General features: G+C 41.7%; 4 protein-coding genes across 4 annotated transcripts in view; 3 read left to right on the top strand and 1 right to left on the bottom strand.

Annotated features, from left to right (window-relative positions):
• The first annotated feature begins 1,352 nt into the window (after window positions 1-1,352).
• LOC118838636 (olfactory receptor 151) lies at window positions 1,353-2,282 on the top strand. Its single transcript, XM_036745982.1, has one exon. The coding sequence runs from the start codon at window positions 1,353-1,355 to the stop codon at window positions 2,280-2,282; it is 930 nt and encodes a 309-aa protein (XP_036601877.1).
• A 2,808-nt stretch (window positions 2,283-5,090) lies between these two features.
• On the top strand, window positions 5,091-11,379 carry PANX3 (pannexin 3). The gene is made up of 4 exons (XM_036742963.1): window positions 5,091-5,271; window positions 6,360-6,502; window positions 8,297-8,511; window positions 10,740-11,379. The coding sequence occupies exons 1-4, from the start codon at window positions 5,091-5,093 to the stop codon at window positions 11,377-11,379; spliced, it is 1,179 nt and encodes a 392-aa protein (XP_036598858.1).
• A 3,344-nt stretch (window positions 11,380-14,723) lies between these two features.
• On the top strand, window positions 14,724-20,910 carry TBRG1 (transforming growth factor beta regulator 1). Its single transcript, XM_036743340.1, has 9 exons — window positions 14,724-15,038; window positions 15,828-15,898; window positions 17,417-17,649; window positions 18,113-18,249; window positions 18,519-18,665; window positions 19,228-19,325; window positions 19,475-19,585; window positions 19,844-19,986; window positions 20,562-20,910. The coding sequence occupies exons 1-9, from the start codon at window positions 14,889-14,891 to the stop codon at window positions 20,705-20,707; spliced, it is 1,236 nt and encodes a 411-aa protein (XP_036599235.1). The 5' UTR covers window positions 14,724-14,888; the 3' UTR covers window positions 20,708-20,910.
• A 984-nt stretch (window positions 20,911-21,894) lies between these two features.
• Window positions 21,895-25,948, bottom strand: part of SIAE (sialic acid acetylesterase) — a 47,863-nt gene continuing 43,809 nt past the window's right edge. The window contains exons 8-10 of the mRNA XM_036743339.1: window positions 25,393-25,547; window positions 24,578-24,773; window positions 21,895-22,700 (exon numbers count right to left, since the gene is read on the bottom strand). Of these exons, the coding sequence (XP_036599234.1) occupies window positions 22,482-22,700; window positions 24,578-24,773; window positions 25,393-25,547 (570 nt within the window). The 3' untranslated portion in view covers window positions 21,895-22,481. The remainder of the gene's footprint in view (window positions 22,701-24,577; window positions 24,774-25,392; window positions 25,548-25,948) is intronic.

Genomic DNA, 25,948 nt, shown 5'->3' on the forward strand with positions numbered 1-25,948 from the left:
TCGATGACTTCTGAAATGCTTTAAGAAAAGAAGACAGAGCCATTTGCATGGGCTCTCATTTGTGGTGGTGCTAATGCGGAGACTCCGGGCAGCTATAGCTAAGATCCCTCCAGCTTGTAACCCAGATGTTGGGACTTTGTTAAACTCTGGTAACTACGTATCGGATTTGAATCAGACAAGGTCTGTCTGTCCATGTTTGTACTTTATTTGTATTTTGCTCTGAAGTTCAGGGTGCTGGTCTTTTCCCCTGAACTGTGAATGATATTTGTATGCTGAATTAAAGTAAGCTTGTCAACCCCTTAACATTGCTTTCCTTACTAAAGCAGATCAAAAGAACCTGTGCTTTTGCAGCATGCTGGTAGCATTCTTGTTCTTGGGCTTGTGTTGGTCTTTCACCCCCACAACAGCTGCTAGCCAGATTGTTGAAACAGGTCCTCCTGACTCCAGGGCACTACCTAGCTGCCCCTGTGACTTCTATTTTAGAAAGATGCCTAAGACACTGAGAGAGTAAATGAGTTTGACCATAGTCACAGAGCTAGGATCTGTCAGAGGCAGGATTTGAATCTAGGCTAGCCCTCTATTATGCCAAATTGTTTCTAATACAGCACTTCATGCCATCTCAAATCATATTTGTCTTCACACAGACCCAGCCACTATCTGCCTTCCAATTACAGGAAATTAAGCCACAGAGGTAAGGAGGGCAGCAGCTAGGTGATGCAGTGGATAGACAGTTGGACCTGGGATCAAGAAGATCTGAGTCCCACCCTTAAATACTTACAAGCTATGTGACCATAGGCAAGTCACTGTCTGCTTCAGTTTCCCCATCTGTAAAAAGGGAATAATAGTAACTTTCTAGAGCTGCTGTGAAAATAAAATGAGACAGTATCTGTAAAGCATTTTGTAGACTCTAATATGTGACACAAATGTTAGCTATTTTCCCCTGGGCTGCAGGTGCCTGCTTCAAATGAAATCTCTTGAACTAAGCGGGATACTTCTTTTCCAACATATCCCAAAATTGTCTGTGAAAAAAGACTCTGCCAATGAGTGAGTCAGGGAGATGCAGGGATGAAACAATGAGGAGATAAAATACTGAGAGAGAAAAGACAGGCACAGAACACCTGGAAGAAATTTTCTACAGAACAAGTCTTTTGTAAGGGCATTGACAGAACATGAGATTTTATAAAGTCAAATAGATGTTTCTTGCAAAGAAGTGGAGACAGATCTAATGGGTACAATAAAATCCTGGGTTATAAACTTCCAACTCTATCCCACCCTCAGCTGGGTCTAAACAGAAGCATCCCTTAATGTGGTTCTCTCCATTCCCCAGATTCTCCATCCTTACTTGGAAGAAAATGTCAGCAGAAAATCACTCGACAGTGACTGAGTTTATCCTTGCAGGATTAACAGATCGTCCAGAATTCCAACTCCCTCTTTTCTTTCTGTTCCTTGGGATCTACGTGATCACTGTGGTGGGAAACCTGGGCATGATCACACTCATTGGGCTGAACTTCAACCTTCATACCCCCATGTACTATTTCCTCAGCAATTTGTCATTTGTTGACCTCTGCTACTCTTCTGTTATTACTCCCAAGATGCTAGGAAATTTTGTATTGGAGAAAAACACAATCTCTTATCCAGGGTGCATGACTCAGCTCTATTTTTTCCTTGTATTTGTTATTGCTGAGTGTTACATGCTGACAGTGATGGCATATGATCGTTATGTAGCCATCTGTAGCCCACTGCTCTATAAGGTCACCATGTCCCATCATATCTGCTCCCTACTGGTAGCTGCGGTGTATATAATGGGATTCATTGGTTCAACAATAGAGACAGTCCTTATGTTGAAATTGTCTTATTGTAAATTCCTCATCAGTCATTACTTCTGTGATATCCTCCCCCTCATGAAACTTTCCTGCTCCAGCACCTATGATATTGAGATGGTGATTTTCTTTTTGGCTGGATTTAACATCATAGCAACCAGCTTAACAGTCCTTGTTTCTTATGCTTTCATCCTCTCCAGCATCCTCCGCATCCGCTCCACTGAAGGCAGGTCCAAAGCCTTCAGCACCTGCAGCTCCCACATTGCAGCTGTTGGTCTATTTTATGGGTCTACTGCATTCATGTATTTAAAACCTTCAACGGCCAGCTCCCTGGCCCAAGAGAATGTAGCTTCTGTATTTTACACCACAGTGATCCCTATGCTAAATCCCCTAATCTATAGCCTGAGGAACAAAGAGGTAAAAGCTGCCTTGCAGAAAACCTTGAGGAAAAATATGTCCTGATGCAAGTATCATTATTATCCCCTATTCTTCAACCTATGGATTAAAGAACATGTTCTAAGTGAAAGCAAGGGAGACCTTAGAAGATTTAAATTATGGGGATGAAGAATGAGCAGCTCTCCCCATGACTATTTTTCTTCTGTAACCTCAAATTCATCCAAGAGACTATAAACATATCACTTATATATCCCCACCCCCCCCAGAAGCATAACATAAGGGCTCACCTGGTCATTTCCACACATATCTCTCAGATAAGCATAGCAAAGCACTAAAGTAAACAGTCACATAAACTGCCAACTGTGATTTTTCCCCAGATCTCTTCATAACTTGGAATTTGGAAGAGAATCTAAAATGCAGTATAAAAGAGAATTCTTTTCCCTCCACACTTGGGGAGGAAAAAAAACACATTCCTAAAAGTGCAGAGGATAATGAATCTCCAAGTTTCATGTTAGAATCCTGTAAGAAAGAAGACCCTGAGCAGAGCCCAGGAAAAAGACAAAGCCTGCTTAAATTTATTGCAGAAGATAAATGGAACCAAATCCACCTGAGGGATTGAACCTCTGCCATCCATTCTTTCTATGTAGTCAAGATGATGGAAGAAAACCTGTCACCATCCCAATTGCTACCCAGAGAGAACAGGCAGATTGTAGAAAGGTAGAGAACATCAGAATGTGAGGGAAGTTTTTGTTTGGGTTAAGGGCACTCCATGTTTTCCTATGTAGTTTTTGAAGTGAACTATCTTAAAAATCAGCAGAGAGGTGGCACATTGGATAGAGTACTAGGCCTAAAGTCAGGAAGACTCAGACACTTACTACCTGTCTGACCCTGGACAAGTCATTTAACCCCGTCTGCCTCAGTTTCCTCATCTGTAAAATGAGCTGGAGAAGGAAATGGCAAATCACTGCCAATGGTAACTCTGCCATGAAAACCCCAAAGGAGGTCACAAAGAATCAGAACTGAAAAACAACTAAACAACAACAATAAATCTTTAAAAATCACAAAAAAATGAAAATGAAGTGGAAAAAGAAACTAATGAAAAAAGAAAAGGAAGAAAAGAAGTGGAAGGAGGGGAAGATGTAGAAGAGAAGACCTTAGTTTAGGAAACAAAATTTGTGTGACTTTTGGTCATGAACTCTAGCCATGAAATATGGCATATCAACCAAAAATAGCATGCTGCCCAATTTTCCCTTTTTGGTCTCCAGGTCCTCAACAACATATTTTCCAAAGCTATTAAAGTGAAAACTCTACCACCACCCCCTCTTCTATTCCCATTCCAAACCCACATTTCATCCCTATTCTGTTTGAATCAGGCTTATGTACAATTCGTACTATTTTTCTAATCTTAGAATAATTTTGCACTATCCAGGATCCTATAATGAATATATGTAGATCGGTTGGACACAACTATTAAAAACTATGCAACAAAAAGATCGTAAATATAATGTAATGAATTAAAAATCTTTTAGAATTGGGCTTTAGAAAAAAGTCCCCCCCTTATGTGGAACTCTCCACCCTCTTCCCCTCTGACTTCTGGCTTCTCTCACTTCTGTCAAGTCTCACCTAAAGTCCCACCCTCTATAGAAAGCCTTTCCTCGTCCTTCCTAATACTAGTGTCAACCCTTTAAGATTGTCTCCAGTTTATCCTGTATACATTTTGTTTGTACAAAATTGTTTGCATGTTGTCTCCTCCATTAGACTTAGAACTCCTTGATAGCAATGAATGTTTGGGATTGGGGTATTTCATTAGATTTTAGGGGGCAGTTTTTGGCCTTACTTTGATATCCCCAGCATTTAACACAGTGTCCGGCACATAATAATATTAATAAATGTTTATTGACTTGGCTTAACTAGAAAAGAAGTACTCAATCATTCTTCTCCCTGCCTGTCTTTTCTCTCAAATTACACCTGTTTTTTTCCTTTCTCATTCCCACTCAAAATTTTCTAGCTCCCTACTTCCTTCAGTTACATTCATTCCATCATTCCTTTGTACTATCATCTGAGGACTGGCCAGCTATGTTCATAGAGGCTCATTACCATGTTGACAGTGGATAGGACTGTGAATTTTTCAGTCATAATAACTTTCAAAGACTGTTTATCGAGTCTTGGGAGAGTTTCAATCTATATCACAGTGAAAAAAATCATAGATTTTTGAAATATTGAAGTAAGAAATTAAAGATGCAACAGAAAAGTCAAAGGAAGGATAGTTTTAATGTCAAATGCAGCATGATTGGCTTAGGGGAGGAAGCAAACGTGCAAAGCTTAAGTTATATCTGGATTAAAGCAGGCTAGTGACATGGAATACCCAACTCTAGCTGATCCTAGGCGCTCCATCTCCACCCTAAACCACAAAATGAGGGTGGTCAACACATTTAAGCAAATGCCATCCAAATTCCACACCAATTATATAGGGGATGGGGACTGGCCCTATAGCTCTTTATCACCCATACCTCCCCTCCCCACCCCCAGCAGCCCTGCAGAAAATAGCTCATTAATGAGAGGCCTGCATAAAGCCATGAAGTCCCACCCAGGCTCTGGACAGCCACAGAGGGACAAGATTATTATTCTGTTCTGACCCTCCATTCTCAGAGGCACACCCAAGCCCCAAGCCTCCCTATAATTAACTGGGTACTGGGCTAGTACCCTGGGTCCTGGCCAGTTATTTACGGAACAGTCCCTTGCTCATGGCACAGTTCATTCCTGGGCTGCTGCCTCGCTCAGCTCAGAGCCCAGCAGCCTGAAGCTGCCTTCTGCTACTCAGTACCCCTGGGTTTCCCTCCCAACGGCTCTGCAGGTCCCCCATTCAAGAGCATCATGTCCCTCGCACACACCGCCGCAGAGTACATGCTCTCAGATGCCCTGCTGCCTGACCGAAAAGGCCGGCACCTCAAGGGGCTGCGCCTGGAGCTGCCCATCGATCGCATCATCAAGTTTGTGACTGTGGGCTTCCCCCTGTTGCTGATGTCCTTGGCATTTGCTCAAGAGTTCTCCCCCGGTAAGCTGCTATTTCTTCTCAAAGCTATAGGAAAGGGGAAAATATTTCCTTCTCTCTGCGGGAAACCTGCACCTCTCCCCTCCCCTCCCCACCACCAATGCCATTTCCCTACCCTACCTGGTTTGTTTTCCCCTATTAACAAAAAACATCAAACAGCTAAGGCTTGGGATGCCTGAATTCTATTCCTGGTCCCGACACCTTTCTACGGTACAGTAATAGCAAGCTTTGATATAGGGCTTTAAGACTTAGCAGAGCTCTTTGCATATGTTATCTGATCTTTCTCATAACAATCCTGTGAAGTATCATTATCCCCATTTTACAGGTGAGGAAACTGAGACTAAGAGAAGTTAAATGGATCACACAGCTAGTAAGTGTCTGAGGCAGGAATTCAACTGAGGTCTTCGTACTCAAGTCTGACACTCTCCACTGTGCCACCTAGCTCCCCTCTAGTGAATCTAAAAGGGGTATCCGACTTCACTTTGTCTCAATTTCTCCACTGACAAAATAGAAGCATTTGTGCTTCAGGAAATTATGGTAAAACACAAAATTAGGATCTTTTGCCACCACATGACTACCTTGCCTCTCCAATTTGGAGTCAGAATTCTAGGCATTCCATAGTGTGACAATCTCTTCTAAGAGGTACATTGTAGGTGCTTAATAAATGCTTGTTGATCATTAAGACAAACTTTGAAAAAATTAAGAACTCTGATCAATGCAATAACCAGCCATGATCCTGAAAGACTGATCGTGAAGTATGCTATCCATCTCTTACAGAGTGGTGCAGAATGCGACATATTTTGGGGACATGACTGATGAGGGAATTTGTTTTACTTGACTATGTATATTTGTTACAAAGGCTTTCTCTTCTTTTGTTTCAAAGTGAAGGAAGAGGAGTTAGGGAGAAAAAATAGATTTTTGTTATTTGAAAAAATGTTTTTTAAAATGAATGTTTATTGAGCTAAATTGAAGGAAAATGGGAAGGTAAGAATAGGAGTAATAAGATGATTGAGGGGTGGTTCCCAGAGAATATCATTTCCAAGGCTTTCACTGTGTAGTTTAATGCTACTTCAATGCTGTTTCTGTTACAGGTTCTCGGATCAGTTGCTTTTCTCCCAGTAATTTCACCATCAGGCAGGCTGGCTATGTTGACAGTTCCTGTTGGGACTCCCTGGTACATCATGAATGGGATGCTGCTGGAAACTATAAGACAAAATCCCTCTGGACCCACAAGGTACAGCAAGTCCAGGAATAATCATGACCTAGTCCACTTGTTAGGTGTAGAGGTGGAAAAGGCTATGCTTAACATCCTGTGTTTATGAGTTTATGAGGCCCCCAAAATGTCATAGCACTGACATCCATACAAAACCAGGGACTATATTAAAGGTACCTCTTAGCCAGAATAGGAATCTGTGGGATTCTAGCCAAGGATTTAGTAAAGCTCAAATGAGATAATGGATGTAAAGCACTTTGTACATCTTAAAGTGCTACATAAATGCCAATTATGATTATTGTTTATTATTATTATTATTAATGTGCTACAGTCACTGGACCTACAGTCAGGTGAAGACTTCATTCCCTGAGCCTTTTACTACACTCCTGCTCCACTCAAGTAGTGTTTATAGAGCAACACAAGCACTAGAAAATGTTTAACAACCAGGCTCTCTAAGGGGAAAAAATTGCATGCACATCTACTTTTAAGCTTATTCTTCATTATTAATATTTTCTTAAACCTAGATAATCAACAAAGCAATAAATCAAACCCTGATTTGTAGCTACAGTTTCTGAGATGTAAAAGGGACAAAGAAAAATTTTTACAATGGGCTCTAGCAAGCTAGTTAGAGAGGACTCCAGCCCACTGGTTCAAACCCTCTCTTGCCTCATGAAGCAGCATTACTGAAAAAAAAATGTGCCTCTTTTCTTATCTAAAAAAAACTTCTCCCTTAATTCAGCTGCAGTAAAGACAGGTTTCTCTTCTATTTTTTCAAACTCTCCTCCAAAAGGAGTTTGAGATCTAGCCATTCCCCTTCAACACATTCAGAAGCTGTGAATCAACAATTCAAGTTAATTGAATTACCAAGTGTCTACTATGTACCCATCACTGATTAAGTGCCATAAGGGACACATGAGCACTAAAAATCTAGTTGGGGAAACAAGACACACACATGAAATACCCAGAGATGAATCAAAGGCCATATGTTGTTGAATGCTAGATTGTGTGGTATGAGCAAGAAGCAAGATGGCAATACAGAAAATGGAGAGAACACTGTAGGTTGGAATAATCAGGAAAAGTTTCATAAAAGGAAGTGTTGTGGAAAGGATTTTTGTTCTGGTAGAAGACTTCCAACAACAGAGTCTGTGACCCTATGATTCTATAATATGGAGAGCTTAAGTTGGGCTTTGAAAAATGAGTAGAATCTTAATGTTTGATGACATGAAGAACTGGGGACACTGAGATCAAAGAAAGGGGAAGAGGGAGATTGAGATGCTGACTCCTGTTTTCCTAGCATTATCCTACCAAATCTTCAAAACTCCAGTACCTACTTCTCTTTGTGGAAATTTCTTTTTTTTTTTGGAGGGGGGAAGGCAGGGCAATTGGGGTTAAGTGGCTTGCCCAAGGTCACATAGCTAGTAAGTGTATTAAGTGTCTGAGGCCTCATTTGAACTCAGGTCCTCCTGACTCCTGGGCAGCCACCTAGCTGCCCCATGGAAATTTCTTTTACTCTCCTTTCCCTGATGGTGGAATTGTCCATTCTTGAAAATTATCAGCATAGTTGGTGATCAGGGGATTCCCCTGATCCTGTCAAGAGTCACTGACCTTGACCACACTAAGAGATAGCATCAATCTTGGGCCTGCGCTGGCTCATAATTTATTCTTCCATTTCTACCCTTGATATAGGAAGAGGCAGAAGAGAAAAAATCCATCCCTTCAATGCTTCTTTCTCTAAAAAGCCCCACACCTCATGACACTTTCAGAACTTCAGAGTTTCTCCCCAACACTCACTGAAGTTTGACTCCCATCCTACAGGTTCTTCCCTATTCCCTCTTGGCTCTGGCTGTGCTCATGTACCTACCAACTCTGCTATGGAATTATGTGGCTGCTCCATCTCTCAGCTCTGACCTCCTGTTCATCATCAGTGAATTGGACAAGTCTTATAATCGCTCCATACGGCTAGTGCAGCATATGCTGAAGATCCGTCAAAAGAGCTCTGACTCTGATGTTTTCTGGGATGAGCTGGAGAAGTGAGTTTGTTGTCCTTCAGACCCTGTAACCTATGTATTATTCTTATCTGTTCTCTCCTGAAAAGCCTAAGTTCCAATGAGAATGGGAGAAGGGGCCGGAGGAAGTTTGACTTCCATGCAATTAAAATCACATCATTCTCTACTGTACTTCTTGTCCAGGAGTTCAAATTTCTTAACACCTCATATCATTAAGACATATAAAGGGGAAAAACAAAGACTGTATTCCCATTTTATAGATCAACATATTGAAAACATTAATCTCCTCAAATTATTGCTTTCACCATCTCACTCCCCTGACCAAAAACTTTTGCTAGCTTCCCACTGCCTATAGAACAAAATCCCAATCTATCAGAATGCCTTTCGAGGTCAGCTATAATCTAGCACTTCTCTACCTTCCAATCTCATTTCCCATGTTACCCAAACAGTTTCTTCAGTTCCCTGGACAGGCCATGTTCATTTCCACTTCCAAAACCTTGTTTATGCGGTATCTCCTGCATAAAGGCACATGGCTACTCTATACCTATCCAAATCCTACCCACTCTTCAGGGCCCAGCTTAGATCCCATCTTCTCCACAAAACCTTTCCTTATTTTCCCAGTTCACATTGAGCTCTCTTTTTTTTAACTCCCGTAGCACTTACTATCTTTAATAATCATTTTGGCAGCGATTATACAGTCAAAAACTCCATGGACCTGTGATCTCATAGATTCAATGATGTAGACTGCAACCATCTATGACTACCTATCGCATACAATTCTCATCCATGTTCTCCATAAGTTTACCTCAGACTGTCCACTCAACATGCCCATGATGGAGGCCCTCTCTGCTTTCTCCTGACATTGCCAGGGTACCAGGGGAGCACTATCCAACTATCATCCCTCATTGTGGAATTTGTTTCCCCAACTCAACTATAAGCTCTTTGAGGAAAATATATCTCATTTTTCTTGTAAACTGAAGACCTGGATGGATGACAATATTTGATGCATGAATGGAAAAAATGGATTGAATATACTAATTTTTTTATCACATTAAGTATATAGGACTAAAACCATATATTGCTGTCCTATCGATTTCCTGTCCAGTGTTCACTCCAATGAACTTTGTTCCTGCCTAAGGATCTTACTATTTTTTAGATACAGCCCACCCGATCAAGAAAATCAGCCATTCCACTAATACATTTGTGTGTGTAGATAGATAGATAGATAGATACATAGATAGAAACACAGGTAGATATATCATTTATAGGGTTCAATTCACTATACCAGGTACTTGGGAGCAAAGTTGTATTTTTAATGTTCTCAGAAAGCTGAAATCCCAAAAAATCCTGTGAAGCACCATAATACAAAAAGAAAAATACTAAAATTATAGAGAGTAGATAGTAGACCTTAGGTAAATCACATAATCTGAGCCCAGTTTTCTAATCTATAAAATGGGGATAATAATACATCGTCTACTACAGGGTTGTCAGGAGGAACACTGCAAACCGTAATCAATCAACAAGCATTTGTTAAGTACCTACTACATGCAGGCACTGTGCTAGAAGCTGGGGAGCCCACATGCTATTGGGGAAAGACATATATATATATATATGTGTGTGCATATGTGTTTATGCATTATGTATATATGTATGTATTTATATATGTATAGTCTAAGCATATAGATAAATACAAAATAATTTGGGTGAGAGACGCATGAGAAACTGGGGGGGATCAAGACAGGCCTCATGCAAAAAGTGGTACTTGAGGTAAACTCTGAAGGAAATTAGGGATTATAAAAGATGGAGGAGAGGGAGTGCATTCCAGGCACGAGGGACAACAAAGGCATGGAGACATAGTCTAGATGAGAGCTGATAAGGGCCTGAACTAGGATAGAGAGGAGGAGGAGGAGAGAGAATAGGATGGATGTGAGAGATGTCACACAAGTAGAATCACGACCTGGTGACTGACTGGATACACAGAGTGACAGAGAGTAAGAGGGAAAAGTTGTAAACCTGGGTAACAGTAAAAATGATGACCTTGACAGAAATAGAGAAGTTTGAAAAAAGGGTCAAAATAACAACTCTAGCTCTAAGAACACATTACTAAGTGCAATGACCCTTTCCAAATTCCCATTCTGTTACTATTGCCGTTTGGCTTTCATAGGGTGGGGATTTAAGAAGCTTTCCAAAGCCAACCCCTGAACATTCTGGCTAATTCTGCATTTTTTCCATTTTTCTCTCTTTCCCCCAAGGGCTCGGAAAGAGCGGTATTTTGAGTTCCCCCTGCTAGAGAGGTACCTTGCCTGTAAGCAGCGTTCACATGTCCTGGTGGCTACCTACCTCCTAAGGAATTCCCTCTTGCTCCTCTTCATCTCAATCACCTGCCTGTACCTCGGATACTTCCACCTGAATATCTTCTTCCAAGAGGAGTTCAGCTGTTCTATCAAAATGGGGCTGCTACGGGATGAGATTCATGTCCCAGATCTGATTACATGCAGGCTGACCTCTCTTTCCATCTTCCAGATGATCAGCTTCTCCAGTGCAGCAGTGTACCTGATCTTGGTACCAGTGATAATGTACAACCTGACACGACTGTGTCAGTGGGACAAGCGACTACTGTCTGTCTATGAGATGCTACCAGCTTTTGATCTACTCAGTAGAAAAATGCTGGGTTGTCCCATCAATGACCTCAATGTGATCCTGCTTTTCCTCCGTGCCAACATCTCTGAGCTCATCTCCTTCAGCTGGCTGAGTGTTTTGTGTGTATTGAAAGACACAACCACTCAGAAGCACCATATTGACACAGTGGTAGACTTCATGACCTTGTTGGCTGGCTTAGAGCCCTCAAAACCTAAACATCTCACACCCAAGGTATATGATGATCACCCATAACCACAGATATGCAGGGTAAGGATTCTGACGAAAAATTACAATTCCCCTCACCTGCTGTCATTGCTAATGAACAGTCAGAGAATCCCCTGAACACATACAAATGCACATATGGCATGCTTTAGAATTGCCTAGGAAGTACCTTTAGGGAACAAGTCCTACACAACCCAAAAGATTCAATTTCCTAGGTGAAACCATACCATTAGGCATTAGAAAAAGATGTGGCTCGAATCACAGTGTTCTGGATCTTAATAAACAAGAAGCTAAGGATAAAGGTCCAACTGATGTAGCAAGAAAGAAGGGTCATGGAACTATTTGTGAGTATATGTACTGCTCACTGTTTTTGTTCCATGGCTCTTATCCAGATGCAAGATTCTAACATGCCAGAGATTAAATGGACATTTAGCCAGTAGATAGTGACTTTTACAGTAGTGACTCAAGATCCTCAAAAATTCCTGCCAACATTGGAATTAGTCCATCATGTTTTGAAAAGTAGATGGTGGTGAAGGGAACCTGTAAACAGAGCCCAATCTGTCTCCAAAGCTGCTTTAGTAGTTGAAGCAGGCAAAACCTGGACCAAAATGAACAATTTTGAAAAAAAGGCTAGTTATATAGCTCCTGTCATGTTCTTTAGGTTTCAAAATGTATCATCTCCTCCTTATCATCATCATCATCATTTAAACGGATACATGTATGTTTTAAGAATTACAAAGAATTTTTCATGATCTCAACTAAAGATTTACAACACCAAGGGCCAGAACCATGAAGAATTCAACATATCTCATTGCAAATGAGTCCATATAACCATATGCTGCAAAGACCTTAATAACAAAACAATCACTACTAATCAGAATGATAAATTGATGGTAGTGAGTTCCTTCTCAGAAACTTTTCTTTTTTAGAGACTAGGTCTCTCTATCTCACCCAGGCTAGCAGTACAGTGGCCCATCACTACTCAGTCCCACTGCTAATTGGCATGGAAGCTTTAACCTGGTCTGTTTTTCCAGTCTGGGCTGATTTGCTCACGCTTAGGCAGCCCAATGGCCCTCTGCCCCTGGAAGATCAGGGTTAGCCCTACTACAGCTCAAAACTCCATACTTCAAGAGATCAACCTGGCTCAGCCTCCCCCAATAGCAGGGATTCCATGTGACCTCCTCTAAATCTTCCACATTGTTCTCTAATATTAGGCTTAACCCAATCTTCATTGAAATCTAAATTTCTAGAGATAAATTCCTTTTTGCTGTGGATGAGAAGGCAGAGGAGATGGCAAGAAATCATTGACCTTTGTATCATAAATTCCTCTTTACAGCTATACATACACTTTTCAGGTTTCTGCAGAAAATTGTTATATGTGCAATTCAAAACCAGCAATAAAATTTCTGGAATCAGAAGAAAGTGATACATTCAATTCCTAGAACTTTACCTCAAATTCATCAAATTGGCTTATAATCCATTGCTTTTCCACCCAAGGACGGGAGGATCCTTCAAACACTGCCTCAGGAGGAAGAGTCAGACCCAGATTCTAAACTTTCCTATATGGAGACTGCTGAGATTCATTAGTTCAGAGCAGCCTGGAAGTTCTTATCAAAGGCCACATCTATATATGGATTCAAGGAGGAGCCATGCAAATAAGCGTAGAGTCTACTGGTCTAGGAACCTGAAAGAATGCTAGGCCTAAAATAAATCAGGCAGCTGATAAAAAAAAAAAAAGTTAAACAAAAATTGAAAACTTTCTACCACCATTTACAGGCTGCTGATTCTACAGCTCTATATCATTAAATGGGCAGCTAGGTGGCACAGTGGATAGAGGGCCCAACCTGAAGTCAGGAGGATCCAAGTTCAAATTCAGCCTTAGACACGCATTAGCTGTATGACCCTGGGCAAGTCACTTAACTCTCTTTGCCTCAGTTTCCTCATCTGTAAAATGAGCTGGAGAGGGAAATAGCAAATCAGTCCAGTATCTTTGCCAAGTAAACCCCAAATGGGGTCACAGACAGTGAGACCTGACTGAATAACAACATATCATCAAATGACTAATTACTATAAAATAGGCAGTGTTATTAACTGTTTTTTAAGTTTGCTACTTTCATCTTAAAAATTAATAAGCATGTTTTAAATTGATCTATCCCTCCCATTATCATCCCTCCACCTATAAAGCAAGTTTAAAAAGAAAAGAAAAATCAAGCTCTCAATACACAGTTTCAGGGTTGAACTAAACAAATTCCCACATTAGTCAAGTCTAGATTACCTCTCTATCAGGAAGTGAATGTCTTATTTCATCTTCATTCTCTAGGACTTCTGATTTATCATTAGGTCCTATTCTAAAACTGGTCTCCTAGTTTTGCTCAATCACTCCACAGCAGTTCTTCGCAGTGTTCCCTCAGTGTGTGGGTTTTGGTTTGGGGTTTTTCACATAGCTGATAATAACCCCTACAGAGTAATCAGGTTTATGAAATCACAGTGGTGCTACTTAACTTTATTCAAGCCAGGACATCACTCCCAGGCCTCAGCTTTCTCACGGAAGGATGTTTTCCAGCTCTGTCCATCTGATTCTGTATCATACAATACATAAGCTAGTTGGGTACAGCAAGATGCATGGAACTGCGGCGCGTTCTTCTACCTCCACACCCCACTTCCCCTTGCTTTTGTGTTTTTCATGGCCCAATAAAGTTCTAGAGCTAACCTCGGGCTCACAGCAGCTTTTTCTCATTAATCCCAGGGACACTGGAGTGTTTTGTGACTATCATATCTTATTTTGACTGATGAAATCCCATTCCAGGCACTTTCCCCAGCTTTATGTCCAAATAGATTTGAACTATTCGAAAGCTCTGAATACTAAAAATGGCAGCTGAACCACCCTAAGACTGTGGGGACCCCCTTCTGTGTCCGGAGAGATACGAGACTTCGATCTTTGGTCCCTGATATTTGACCCTAAAAGGGCGGGGGAGGATAGACCGGCAACAGGACACGTGGGACACAGCGCACAAGCCCAGCGTCTAGACGGAAATCTGTGGGGGGAGGGGGCAGGAGGCGGGGAGATGGGGTGTGCGAGGGAAGGGCTGCCCCTCCTGGGTCGCGACACAACCGCTAACGCATCCTGGGGTATGGGACCTCCCTGCCTTCCCATCTGCAGGTGTATGCCTCTGAAGAAGGGCTTCGGTGCCCATCCACCGCCGTGCAACCGCAGATCTGACATGCCTCCGCCAACAGTCCCCTCCAAGGTCTCCGGGCCTGTTTCGCGGGCCTCAGCCGCCAGGGGGCGCATGCATTCCGGGCAGAAAACGTCATTTCCTCTAAGCCCTAGTCCCTTCCGGTGACTGTGGGACCCGGAAGCGCTGCGCCGGCACCGTATAGCGGGCTTGGGCAGCTGTCGCCGGCCCCTCGCGGCCTCTCTGAACTCAGAACCGGCGAGCCGTTCTCTCCTCTTCCTCTCGGGAGCAGGAGCCGATGCCGCGAGCCCAGGGGGGGCCTCCAGAGCGCGCTTCCTGGAGCCCCGGCGGCCGGGCCGGGTCATGAGCCTCCTGGGCGGCTTCGCCTCCTCTCCTCTGTCCCCGCTGCAAGCGAGCAAGCCCAGGATGAAAAAGCCCCCAAAGAAGAGTCAGAACGAGAAGTACCGGCTGAAGTACCTCCGGCTGCGGAAGGCAGCCAAGGCCACCGTGTTTGTGAGTCCTCCTGCCCACGGCTTCCAGTCCCCGCCAGGCCCAGTCGCCCCACCTCCCAGAATAAAGCTCCTTGCTCAAATGCTTGTCCCAAAGATGAACCTCTGAGTTTTCTCTTAAGAACCTGCTTCCCGTGCAAAAGTCTCAACTCTTTTCCAAAAGCTGGAGCATTTGGCAGGTCACGGTATTTTATTTATCGTGGGGAGTGAAAATCTGGTCACTTACTATCTATGAAATTATGTGTCCCACCTCTTTTTTCATCCTACCAAAAGCATGGAGGGTTCCAAACTTTTTTCCGTAGAAGTTCGAGAAAGAGATATGGAAATGGACTTTTTAAATGTAAAGTGTTGAGTTTTGTTTTGTTGTTTCTTTAAGTGTTCTTCCTAAGGCCTGGGAGCAGCTGGAGTACCCTTGTGGGTTCGTGAAATGCTTTGTTATTTGAGGTCTGCTACACTCCAAAAAGTCACTGCACCTGGAGGAATGTAGGAAATGGCAGATCCTCATGAAACAGACTTAACCTTTAGTTACATTATTCTGGCTCTCATAATAAAGATTTGAGCAGATACCCTGCTGCCAATACCTTCTAAAGATCTCATGGTAGAACTCTTACTTGTCTGTCACCCAGTAGGGACCCTCGTTCTGCTGTTTTCTCCTTAGGCTTCAGTAGATGCCCCAGCCATGAAAACTTAAATAACATCACATACCTTTAACTAGATTTCTTAACTTCCTGGCCTATACTTTTTATTTCTGATCCTGTATAATTGATGATGCTCTTCAAAATTTTTCCTAAAGGAAAATGCAGCTATTTGTGATGAAATTGCCCGACTTGAGGAAAAGTTTATCAAAGCAAAAGAAGAAAGAAGGTGAGTCAGCTACATTTCATGGTTGCGAATCACATTTTTAGTGAGCTGTAGAGAATGATTTAAGATTTTTTTCTTCTCTGGAACTTCAGTACATGGCAGAGACCTTAGGCACTTAAGGCTTTCTTGAATAGTGAGTCAGTGTTCAACAAGCATTTATCAAGCGCTATGTGCCAAAACTGTGCTAAACTCTGGGGTACAAAGAACATAGATTCTGCTCTTAAGAGGATCACATTCTAATGCTAGACACAACATGCAGAAGTTGTACCTGCAAGATACATGTTGCTCAAGGTGGGGTGGGGGGGGGCAAGGGAGGAGCAGTAGAAAAGGCCTCCTGCAGAAGGTCAGGTTTTAGTTGAATCTTGATTAAAACCAGGGAAACCAAGAAACAGAAGAGGAGAGAGACAATTTCAGACATTGAGAACAGCTAGTGAAAAGGCACAGAATCAAGAGATGGATTGTCATATGTGAAGAACACAAGGAGGCCAGCATCACTGAATCATACAAAGTAAAGTAAACTAAAAGAAAGGAGCGTAGTTGTAAAAGACTTTAAAAGCCAAACACAGGGCTCTGTATTTGATCCTAGAGATAATTGGGAGCCACTAGTTTATTGGGTAGGGAATATAAGGAAGTATCCTCTGACTAGGAAGCTGAAGCCTAAAGAGACCATAGCATTCATGTAACAAATATTGATTGAGTACCTGTTGTTGTTCATTCTTGTCTGGCTGTTCGTGACCCTATTTGGGGTTTTCTTGGCAAAGATACTAGAATAGTTTATCATTTGCGTCTCCAGCTCATTTTACAGAGGAGAAACTAGGCTAATGGTTAAGTGACTTGCCCAGGGTCACACAGCTAGTAAGTGTCTGAGACCAGATTTAAACTCAGGTCTTCCTGATTCCAAGCCCAGTGCTCTGTCCACTGGGCCACGTAGCTACCTTGTTGAGTGCTCGTAACATGTATATCTCTACATTGTGGGAAGTACAAAGATATGGTCCCTGGCCCTCAAGAATTAACACATCTGAAGGGATCCTAGGGACACAGGGGAGAGGGGCTCATCACCTATTGCTGACTCGTTTAAATTTTTTGGATCTTCAGTGGGGCTGTACCTTATCTCTAGTATTAGTCTCCTTCCCTTTCCCCCACCCACCTACCCAGTATAATACTAATAACTCATACAGTGTTTTAAGGTTTACAAAGCATTTACCCGAAAACCGTTTGAGGTTGGTAGTTCAAATACTATTCTTTTATTAACGATGAAGAAACTATTCAGAGAGGTAATATCTTACCTGAGTCCCATAGTTAGTTAAAAGCAGAGCTGGGATTTGAATCCAGATCTTCTGACTGCAGAGGCAATGCTCATTCTACTATATAATGTTAACATAGTTGTACACAATTCTGGTATTCTCTAGGGCCTATTCTGGTATTCTCTAGGGCCTAAAGTTCAAATGTAATTTTGACAAAATAAAGTATACACTATGCCTTGTATTTTTTTTTTGTTTTGCCCCTTCTTCACCATATAAGGTACCTCCTGAAAAAACTACTCCAGCTGCAGACTCTGACTGAAGGGGAGACCCAGACTGTAGCAACCACCCACAGTTCTAACCTGCCGTTGAGTTATGGTGTGGCCACTTCCGTGGGTCCCATTCAAGGAGCCGGACCTGTTCCTGTATCTAGCTCTGTGGTCGAAGAACCATTTGGGAAGAAACCCAAGAAGGAAAAAAAAGAAAAAGGAAAAGAAAACAACAAAATGGAAGGTACTTTGCCTAAAGACATCTGTCTATCAGTGTTCACACACATCCATAGCAGATAACCCAGCACTGTGACTAGTGTCTACATATTGCCACCAAAACACCTTAGAACTGGTGGGAAGAAATTCAGATTAGATGAAGAAAAAAAGTTGGGCTCCCATCTGTTTTGAATAGAGAAGTAAAATCCTTAGAGAATAGGTCACGTTTAGGAAAGCTCTCCTGGTTTTGAAAATTTTAGATAATGAAATTGAAGTTTTTAGAGAGGGAATACTCTTGGGTACAAAAGGTTAATTGGTTATGACAAGGTGGGTGAATTAATAAGAACACTAACTAAGGGCCTGAGGAGAAATCCCCAGTGCCCAAGCAATAAATAAAGCCAGAACACTTATCTGTAGCTTCCATATGTAAATTCTGCCCCTTTCCTCAGTACAAGGGGCCTAAAGTGGGTGACCCCAGGTTTGCGTTTCAGTTCTGAAGAAAGCATCCAAGAAAAAGAAAATGGAGGGAGGTGCTCGCAAGCTGGTTCAGCCCATTGCCCTGGATCCCTCAGGACGGCCTGTGTTTCCCATCGGACTAGGGGGTCTAACAGTTTATAGCCTAGGGGAGGTGAGTGAGACCAGTGGTGGGTAGAGAAGGGTGATCAGCTAAATTTGGGAATGGGAGTAAATGTCAGTGAGAATTTCTGGTCTGTTTCCATTAGCAAGTAACCCCTTGCCAGTCCATACCATTCCTAGAAAACTAGTCCCTAGGAGACCAGGTCAGTTTTCTGCTATATACACACTCCAGGGATATGAGTCACTATTTGTCAGCTCCATGTGGCCCCGAGTTGTGACCAAAAACCTTCTGGGGCTTGGGGGGGATCCTTTTCACTGTAGATCATCACTGATCGACCTGGCTTCCATGATGAGGGCGCTATCTACCCTGTGGGTTTCTGCAGTACCCGAGTGTATGCCAGCATGAAGTGCCCGGACCAGAAGTGTTTGTACACCTGTCAAATCAAGGATGGTGGTATGCAGCCCCAGGTACTACTCTTCTAGGAATATATGTGTAGGTCCTGTAGCTACAATGAGTGTACTGCTATTACAGTGCTCAAGTTATGGCCTACCAATTTAAGAAGCTCAGGGCCACGTAGGGTCAGGAATACTTTGACCTACTTGGACCGAAAGTATAGATATGATATTGTCCAATTTCCCAATCATCAGTATTTCCTGTCCTCAGGTTTTAAACTCTTAAACTTCATTGGCCAGTTTTTACTTGAGTTACAACTATGAGATTGAATGAAAGTGGAGGGTCTAAGAGTTTCTGAACTTTGCTGAAGAAGAGTGCTGGGAATATACCAGCCTTCCTGACCAGTCTAGATAAATTAATGGCCCACAAACCAGCTGAGCTTTCCTAGGTATATCTGGGTTCTCATCTTGTCCTATTGCTCTCCTCTGAGAGAAGCATTCTTACTCAGTGTCCGTTGTGAGGCAGAGTAGCTCCAGATTCCACAGTAGGTAATTATATTTATAAGAGTAGCATGATTTGTATTTTTGCCCTCTTTGGGAATATCTGCCTGAACTCCTCCTCCATCGTCTTTCTCAGTTTGAGATTGTGCCTGAGGATGACCCTGAGAATGCCATTGTGGGCTCTTCTGCAAATGCCTGTCATGCTGAACTACTCAAGACTATCGGTGCAGCTCGGTAAGTTACCCCACTGGTGGGCAAAATAAAACATTGGTACAGTGAGGCATTTTTCTTTGCTCTCAGCTTTGGACTGAGGTCTTATTTCCTGTCTCTTGGATCTTTGTCCTCCTGAGTAGGAAATTCCAATTTTTCCCCTTGCTATTTAGGGGGAAACTGCTTCCCAATGTGCTTCCATCTGGAGCTGATTTCTTTGGGTTTTCTCATCCAACCATCCACAACCTGATCCAGAGTTGTCCAGGAGCTCGGAAGTGTATCAAGTGAGTGTGGCCACATCTGCTTTCCCAGGTGGTCAATTGACCAGAGAATCTAGGCTCAACTAGGCCTCTCTAAATATGCCAGTCTTTTTCTTCTATCTATAATAGGTAATATAGTGGGTAGGAAGAACCTAGATACATTGAAGGGTAAGGATCTGGATATTGAAGGATGTTCGCAAAAACATAGTACCCAAATATATAATAAAATGGTTAGGGGAACAGATTGTATTGCTCACAGGAATTCTCCCTCTGATCCTACAGTTACCAGTGGGTGAAGTTTGATGTGTGTAAACCTGGGGATGGTCAGATCCCCCAGGAGCTGCCAGACAATGATGCAACTGTGAGCTTTGAGGCCTTTCAGAGACAAGCTTTTGAAGAAGATCATAGTGATCCCATTCTACCAGGTAACTTCCCTCACTCTTGCTTTTCTTGTTGAAATTATCTGACTTTCAGCCACACTATCCCTCTGCCCATAGTTTGGCATCATATAAGCCAAGGCCTTGTATGGTATGAACTAGAAATAGAATCAAGTCTTAAGCTATAGAATTTACTGCTTTGAGTGACTTTCCAGCACAGTTGCTAGAATTAGCATCTCAGTCCTACATGAACAAGCCAAAGATATTTAGGGATTGGTTCTGGTTCTGCCTTTTTGGATTGTCTCCCCACAAATGGAGGACATCATGTTCCCTACATAATTGAGCCTGGTCAAACAGCATCATCTACATTAGAGCCCTTATCTAAGGAGCTCTGATGTAACACTGTTGTATGTAATTCACTGTGACCTTAAGCATCCTTTCACATCTTGGGCCTTTAGCTTCTTCCTGTATAAAAAACAGCCTTCCATACTACACTGGGAAGACAGTGCTGACAAAAAAATAAAGGATGTAAGAGTTAATTGCAAAAGCCTATTTTACCTATATTATTAGAATTGTGACCTGGCATTCCCAGGTTAGCAGTAGGATTTATATTGTTTTTCTAGGATCTCTGGATCTCCCAGGGCTCCAGCCTGCATCATTTGTGTCATCCTATCAGCCCATGTTCCTGACACATGAGCCCCTGCCAGCCACTCACCTGCAGCACATTAAGTCTCCATCCCAGTGCAGCCCAGCCCAGTCCTCAGACTGAACAAGGCAACAAAGACTACACCAGGCTTATCATGGTGAAATTGTTAAGATAAAACTTAGAACATATGAAAGTAGCAGAACCCAGCCACGAAGATGGAAGCATTGATATCCTGTATCATTGCATCTTAGAAGATCTCTTGGCAATGATTTTCCCTGGTAAAGACTTTGGCTGTTTTTATCTTTTGTAATAAAATTTTCTTGTCATTCCTGCTTTGTTTTCAAAACATTGTAATCAGGATCTCACTTTGCTGTTGTTGCTGTTTCTGCCTAAGGCTAAAGTGAATTCCTCTCTTTCATGTAATTCATTTTGCTAAAGCTCCTGTTACAGAAAAAGATAATGATTCTGATTTAGCAAAGCTAACATCTTATCATCTAGTTTTCTACATGTTGATCTGAATCCTTCCTTTAGGCCAAATTGCTGCTTTATTTTTATAGTAAGACTTCATTGAAAGCAAGAGCCTTGTACACATAGAGGCTAGAGAAGTCTGGCACATGATGTACAGTCATTTTTCTTATCTTTTCTGCCACTTCCCTAGAGACAGTCCTAAAGTCTGGGCTTAGATCACGTCTATCCTAGCTCTAACCACCATTCTCTTCATCACTAGTTACTGACAAGAATAGTTTCCTTGGTCTTGCTCCATGAGCTAGCTAGTCTCAAGCATCCACTGCCTAATCCAGACTTCTTATAGCAGTCCTATAGATCTACCCTCTTAACAGTCCTGATAGCCAACAGCCATTGATCCCTATGTATTCCACACACCCTGTTTATTCTGAACACCACCAAATAAGATGGGATACTTTTCCTATTTCAGTAGTATAATTTCTGCTAAAAATAGAGGTTAGGAATCAATATATTATTCTATCGTTCATCAGACAGCTTTAAATAGGACTTGATAAAACCTGGCTTGGCTTAATAAGGTTTTAAGTTAACTAGTAACATAAGAAGTAGCTAATCTATGGTTTGAACAGGGTGGTAGAAAGAGCATTATATTTGGATACTGGGTTCAGTTCCACCTGACTTGCTAGCTATGTGACAATGGGCAGCCTCACAAATTTTTTGTCTATAAAATAGGGATGGTACAAGGGTTATGAGGAAAGTATTTTATAAATCTTGAGAGTACCACATCAATTGATATTAAAGCATAGATTCCTAATAAAGCAGGCAGTTATGAGAAAAAAACCCTAAAATAATCAAAACAACTTTATTTTTATATTGCTTCTCATCACCTTACTTTAGAAACATAATATACAAAAACCAAAGTTTAGAGACAGATAAAATAGGTAATAATTTCACTTTAAATGTTTTCTTTAAAGCAGTTTTTCTTAAATACTGGGCTTTCCTACAGCATTTAAAATTTAAATTTAGAACAGTGCCTCCCAAACTATTTCTCACAATGTGAATGTGAGGAACTTTCATGAGAAAACATCAATGGTAGTGATACTTTTCTATTGAAAATATTAAATCTGCTCAGTTCTGGCTGTGTTTTTTTTTTTTAAGGCAATCAGGATCACACAGCTAGTAAGTGTCTGAGGCTGGAGTTTAACTTGGGTCCTCCTGAAACAAGGTTGGTGCTCAATCCACTGTGCCACCTAGCTGCTGCTTTGGCTAGCTTCTTAAAGGTTCCACCCATAATTGTTTATAGAAAACCAGACTGGAATTTAAGACCTGAGCATTTCATCCAGCATCTAATCAAAGCTAAATTAGAATGAAATCTCAGCCCAAATCAGTTATTCTTTTTCATTCCTTCTCCCCAAATTTTGCATAACCAGGATTCTTAACTTGGAATGACTGTGATGAATGGTGGGGCTGGCAGGGCACTGCTAGGATTGTAAATGGGACACTGTTTGTATTCACATGGCCACGTAGTCCAGGCATAGCGGAGAGCAGTCACAGTGCCATGACAGGAATCAACTTTCAGGGCTAGAGTCTGGGAGGAGGAGTTGCCCATAGGGACTGGAATCCACCTACACTGATGGTCATTGCAGCATGAGATCTGAAACAAGAACAGAACCAGTCAGATTAATGAGATTTGGTCAGGTCAGATAGGTTTCAAGAAACCACCAAGGACTAGGGCTAGTTGTCCACCCAATAATAACAGAAGAGAGAAGAGTGACTCCTGGTCAAGAGTACATTTCTTATAATAACAAGGAATAGGAAGCAAGAAGAGAAATAAGTCTGTATAGTTAAAACAACTAGAATACTCTATCCCTAGTGCATTGCACAGTACTTGGCATATAGTCAGTGCTTTTCATTCATCCAAAAATAAAGACCTGGAGCGTAGGCCACCACTATTAACTAGCTAGCCCCAATGGGTAATGTCTAGCAAAGCTTTCATATTCAAGGCCTCAGGAACCTCAGGCAGGTGCTAAGAATGTAATTTCAGAAGTGACCCTGCTATATAAATCAACCAAGAAGGAAAAAAGTACATATATCACAGAAAAATAATTTAAGGATAGCTTCTAATGACAGCAAACAATTGCAGTCTCTGGTTGCTTCTTAAGGAGCTAAAAACGGGATGAGGAAGAAAGAACTGGGAAATAAGGAACCTTCTTTAGGTATTAGATTTACGTCCCCAAATAAGGAGACTAATAGTAATGACATATAATAAGCTAAAAATCAGTCTTGACCAAAACCTGTGGTTCCTAGTAAATGTGAGGATCTAAGATGAACAAACACCACCTGGATATCATACGTAAGTCAAAAGTAGCCTTCACAAATTGCAGTCTTATCACCGAGAATTATTAAACACCTGCTATGTTGCAGGCACTGTGCTAGGCACTCAGGATACAAGGACAAAAGTGATAGTCTGCCCTCAAAGAGGGCTGGGGGACATCCTAAACACAGGTGAGGCTATCTAGGTAGATGAAAGCCAGATATGAGCAGCTGGGACAAACAGGAATGGTGATTGTGGCTCCAGAGGTGGACAAACAAAATTTCTGTGTTGACAGAGTTTGCATTTGGCATCCTCCACCTTTTCCCCAGTGTTCTAGTGCTTCCCTCTCTGTAGGCTCATAGGGAAAAAAGAACCTCAGAGGTCTTATAGTCCAAACCTCTCATTTTGCAGCTGAGGAAACTGAAGCCCAGAGAAGTTAAGTGATTGGTTCAAGATTGAACAATAAATTGTAGAGTTGGAATTTGAACCCAGAGCCTCTGATTCCAAATCTAACATATTCATCTTCACTATTACCTCCTCCGAAGAGTACCCTATATGCCATAATTAACACTTCCTTCATCAAAGCCTCCATATTACCTAGGCTAGTTATGAAAAAAACAAACTGAAAAAAAAACATTCTGTAGTTCAGAGAAAAATGGATTTAGACTCTGAACACCTAGGTTAAAATCCTAATTGCTATTCATTGTATGGCCTTAGACAAATCACTTCATCTCTGGGTGTCTATTTCCTCCAACGGTAAATGCTATTACTAATTCTATACTGAAGTATATGACTAGCTAACTGTCAAAGCTTAACCCACACAAGGACATTTGCATTTTAAAAGAGGACCTGGTTAACACAAAATAATCACCAATGAAATTTTAAACATCATCAGAGTCAAAGCACAAGGTTAACATTCCAAAGTCAGGAGTGCCTTTAGGTATATGACCTATAAAGGTAGCAAACCTCATTATAGTATCCCAGAGAAAGTGTGACTACTGTTTAAATATGGCCCCATTTTCTATCATTTCTCCTCCTATAAGATTTGTTTTCAATTTGCTTACATGCTCAATGCTAATATTTGTTACATATGTTGTACGTTTCACTCTTGGTAATAGTCCTGATCCACAGAAATGTTACAATTAAATATATAAGGCTCTGAACGTAGGGACCCTTGGCGAGTCTGTCAAATCTCCATTTGTTTTACTGTGCCTCACCTCAAAGATCTTATCATCTGTCTTCTGCACCTGGATTTTCTGGTGGTATTCAAGTTTGAGAAGCTCCTCGTCAGCTAAGAGTTCTATGTTTTCAGGCAGCGGACCCTGAAAAGGAAGCATCTTCTCTCCATAAGCTACAGCACGGGCCCCCAAATGCAATCTGTAGGCCACAGTCTGTTTATCTCTAGGATGAATGCTACAGGAAAGAACATGGAAAGGAATATGGGTTTAAAGAGTTCAATCAGCTAAAAAAATAAACACCTACAGCATTTTCCAAACAGGACATAGTTGGTTGGATCTATTGGGCAGTCATCTATAGCTCAAGACTGTTAAACCCAATTATGGTGAGCAGTATCCAAAAGGTATGGCTTGGTACCTGTATCAGCAAGTCAATAATAATCTTCAAATCTAAATTGCTGTTACAGTGCCCTTTCCCTTTAAACTGGTGGATGGCACTGAACTGAGGAGGTGATAGAAAGATTTCTTCATAAACCTCAGAGAGGCCTCAAACTCCCTCTCACGAAGATGCTCCTTGGAGAGGTGCATTTCAGGTCAGGTATCAAAGTAGCAAGAGGGTCCTAGTTTCAACAAAGAAATTCATCTAGGTCAGCTGCTCTCCTAGGTGTTCCCCACCCTTGACCTAAAGCTTTCTGGTTTCTGACTCATTACATTACAGTTTCCCACTTCCCCCACAACATCCTCTTTTCCTAAACAGCCCTGGGCCCATTACTCTTTTCTCCTCAAAATGATCGCTGGTGGCCATGGCTCAAAACAAAATGCTCACGCATTGTTCAAGCCAAATCCAAAACTTGCACCTTCCAAAAGGAGAATCTCTGTCACAGAGGTCCATTGCCACAGCCATGAAGGTATTGGGCATCCTCACATTGGGGACATAGCCAAGATCAGCTGTTTGGTGCCAACGGATTTTTGGGAATCCATAATCCTCGTGCTTAGACATAGTTGTAGATAACTAAAGAAGAAAAACATTGTTCAGAGTAACATCCTAGGATTCCCAGACTGATGATCTTTTCCCCACTCACTAGAAGGACTCTTTCCTGTGTGACATATCATTCAACAGTTATCACTGAGTTAGGTATTTTGGAGAATGAAAAGTATAAGAGATATGGTTCCTTCCATATGATTGAACACCCAATGAAAGGTACAGACAGTGCTATGAGTTTCAAAAAAGCAGAGGTCATTTCAGATAGAGAGGACAAGAAAGACATCATAGAAGAATCACAGGATCAAAGAATTTTAGAGTTGGAAGGGTTTGGGGGGCTATCTTAGTCAATCTCATACCTCTCCTCCACCTGCCCAAGAATGCCCAATATAACATACCTGATGTAATCATCTAGCCTGTTTTGAAGATTT

The sequence above is a fragment of the Trichosurus vulpecula genome, chromosome 2, assembly GCF_011100635.1.
Source record: "Trichosurus vulpecula isolate mTriVul1 chromosome 2, mTriVul1.pri, whole genome shotgun sequence".
Lineage (NCBI taxonomy): Eukaryota > Metazoa > Chordata > Mammalia > Diprotodontia > Phalangeridae > Trichosurus > Trichosurus vulpecula.

Excerpts from the sequence above, each read along its gene's own strand:
- LOC118838636 (XM_036745982.1), top strand. The coding sequence starts at position 1,353 with ATGTCAGCAGAAAATCACTCGACAGTGACTGAGTTTATCCTTGCAGGA.
- PANX3 (XM_036742963.1), top strand. The coding sequence starts at position 5,091 with ATGTCCCTCGCACACACCGCCGCAGAGTACATGCTCTCAGATGCCCTG. Across the intron at positions 6,503-8,296 it reads AATCCCTCTGGACCCACAAG|GTTCTTCCCTATTCCCTCTT; the intron begins GTACAGCAAGTC and ends CCCATCCTACAG. Across the intron at positions 8,512-10,739 it reads TTCTGGGATGAGCTGGAGAA|GGCTCGGAAAGAGCGGTATT; the intron begins GTGAGTTTGTTG and ends CTTTCCCCCAAG.
- TBRG1 (XM_036743340.1), top strand. The coding sequence starts at position 14,889 with ATGAGCCTCCTGGGCGGCTTCGCCTCCTCTCCTCTGTCCCCGCTGCAA. Across the intron at positions 18,250-18,518 it reads CAGTTTATAGCCTAGGGGAG|ATCATCACTGATCGACCTGG; the intron begins GTGAGTGAGACC and ends TTTTCACTGTAG. Across the intron at positions 18,666-19,227 it reads ATGGTGGTATGCAGCCCCAG|TTTGAGATTGTGCCTGAGGA; the intron begins GTACTACTCTTC and ends CGTCTTTCTCAG.